This window comes from Limulus polyphemus, unplaced genomic scaffold (assembly GCF_000517525.1).
Source record: "Limulus polyphemus unplaced genomic scaffold, Limulus_polyphemus-2.1.2 Scaffold261, whole genome shotgun sequence".
Lineage (NCBI taxonomy): Eukaryota > Metazoa > Arthropoda > Merostomata > Xiphosura > Limulidae > Limulus > Limulus polyphemus.
The window spans coordinates 93,656-95,704 of NW_013665871.1; the positions used below are offsets into that span (position 1 = coordinate 93,656).

Genomic DNA, 2,049 nt, shown 5'->3' on the forward strand with positions numbered 1-2,049 from the left:
GACAAATACATATTAACTATTACTCAAATTATTATTTCAGTTGTTCTTAATGTATCAAGCATCTATATGCAAAGAAAAGCCAAAAACTATGGTTTTTATCAATAAAAGATGCTTTGTGGGCTTTACGGCATAACTAGGTTTCATTTGCCGGAGCCCCTGAGCAGTTGCCCCCCCCCCCCTTGTCAGGCCTGATTTGTGATGAAAATCATGCTAGACTAGAGATATCTTTTTTATGCATTACTTTTCAATTTTACTGTATAGATTTACAACCCATGTAATGGAGTGAAATGGCATTTCAAATGTATAGGTTGTTTGCCACAAGTCTCTGTCCAGAAAACCTGCCATTCAGTACCATAACCCATCAGTTGGATTAGAATATGAAAGCCAAAAGACTGAAGTGTTATTTATATATATGTTTATGTGTGTAAATATGTGTACCTCAAATATATACACAAAAACAGGAAAGCATTCATTCAGAACAAAAAAACCCATACGAAAGAGAACAAGAACTACGTAACAACTTAGAAATGGATGCTTATTAGGAGTGATGTGTTTTGTTACAATTTAACTAAAAAGCTTTCTTATATCTTTATCATTTTCAAAGGTTTAAGCCATTTCCATTCAATGACAGCATTAAATAATTTAGATTTAATGCACTGTATTGCATCAGCAAAGTTAATTTATTCAGTTGTTACTAAAGTATATATATTTTATTTTAGTGAAATAGGTATTTAACAAGAAAGTTTCATTTTATTAATAGTATCTATCTAACTTCTGTATCCACAATGCATCATTTGCTGTACTGGAGAATGTTTTTAATATATCATGACGTTATAGCAGGAAAAGGTTTAACAGACCATATCAGCCTTAAAATAAGCTGGGTCTTCAGTCAAAAGTCAAATTATTACTCAACAGACACATAGCTTAAATGTTACATGTTTCAAAGTATTCATTTTCTGTATTGTTGGAAGGTGAATGCTTTGTTTCTGTGATAAATTATTGAAGATGATGGTGTTGTCATTTTCTGTTGTTGTTTTTTTACTAGGGTACTCTAATTAGGGTGTTTGACACTACAAAAAGAACCCAGTTAGTAGAGCTCAGGAGAGGAGCAGATCCTGCAACACTTTACTGGTAAAATTTGTTAAGAAATATTTATATTTAGGTGTAAGAAAAAGCATAAATAAAGTATTAGGTGTTTCTTAGCCCAACTTTACTGTCAAGTAGTCTGGCCTGATGAAGACCATTATAACCAAATGTTACTAATTTAGAAATTTATATTTAGTAACAATCAGTAATATTTATTTTTGGTGTTTGTATTATTATCTGTATTTTATGTCCTCATAGATACCAGTAATATAAGTATCTGAGTTTATTTACACAGTTTACAATGCTTTACCAATCGTGACAACAGATATTTTAAACAAAAAAAAATCAATGACTTAGCTTCTTTATATATTTACATACATACATATACATAGTATAGTTGAAATAAACAAGGAAAAACAGGAAGTGATTCATTCATACTGAAAACAAAACAGCTTGAGAAGGATGGTAAAATCCATCTGACATCTGGGAGAGAAGGTATATCAAGAGGAAGTAATTCATTCATTCTGAAAATAAACAGCTTGAGAAGGATGGTAAGATCCACTCGACATCTTGGAGAGAAGGTATATCAAGAGTGGACTCTCTTGTTACCAGTTGAGCTCAGCCGTGCAAGAGATTACTTAAATATAAGGAGAAATAAGCTCTCTCACCAATAATACTATGCAGCAATAACAGACATGCAGTACTATATACAATGTATATTTAAAATGTATGAATGTAAATGTAAAAGCATTTATACAAAAAAGTAGTGTTGCGTCAGCGAGGTCACGTGACTAGTATCACGCCACCCCTTTCTAGAAATATCCTGTTCCTTCAAGAATGCCCTAGCATTTACTAGATATGTATTAGTCTTGTATATATAAGACAGTTCACAACATGACGGAAACAGTGTAATGAGTAATTGAACTGCAGTCAGAGAGAATATTGTTAAGCACGTGAGAAGTT

General features: G+C 32.1%; 1 protein-coding gene across 1 annotated transcript in view; it reads left to right on the forward strand.

The window, feature by feature from the left end:
• LOC106478905 (WD repeat domain phosphoinositide-interacting protein 4-like) overlaps positions 1–2,049 on the forward strand; it is a 21,570-nt gene that overhangs the window by 14,684 nt on the left and 4,837 nt on the right. Inside the window, 1 exon segment of the mRNA XM_013939483.2 lies at positions 1,046–1,131. Within this exon segment, the coding sequence (XP_013794937.1) occupies positions 1,046–1,131 (86 nt within the window).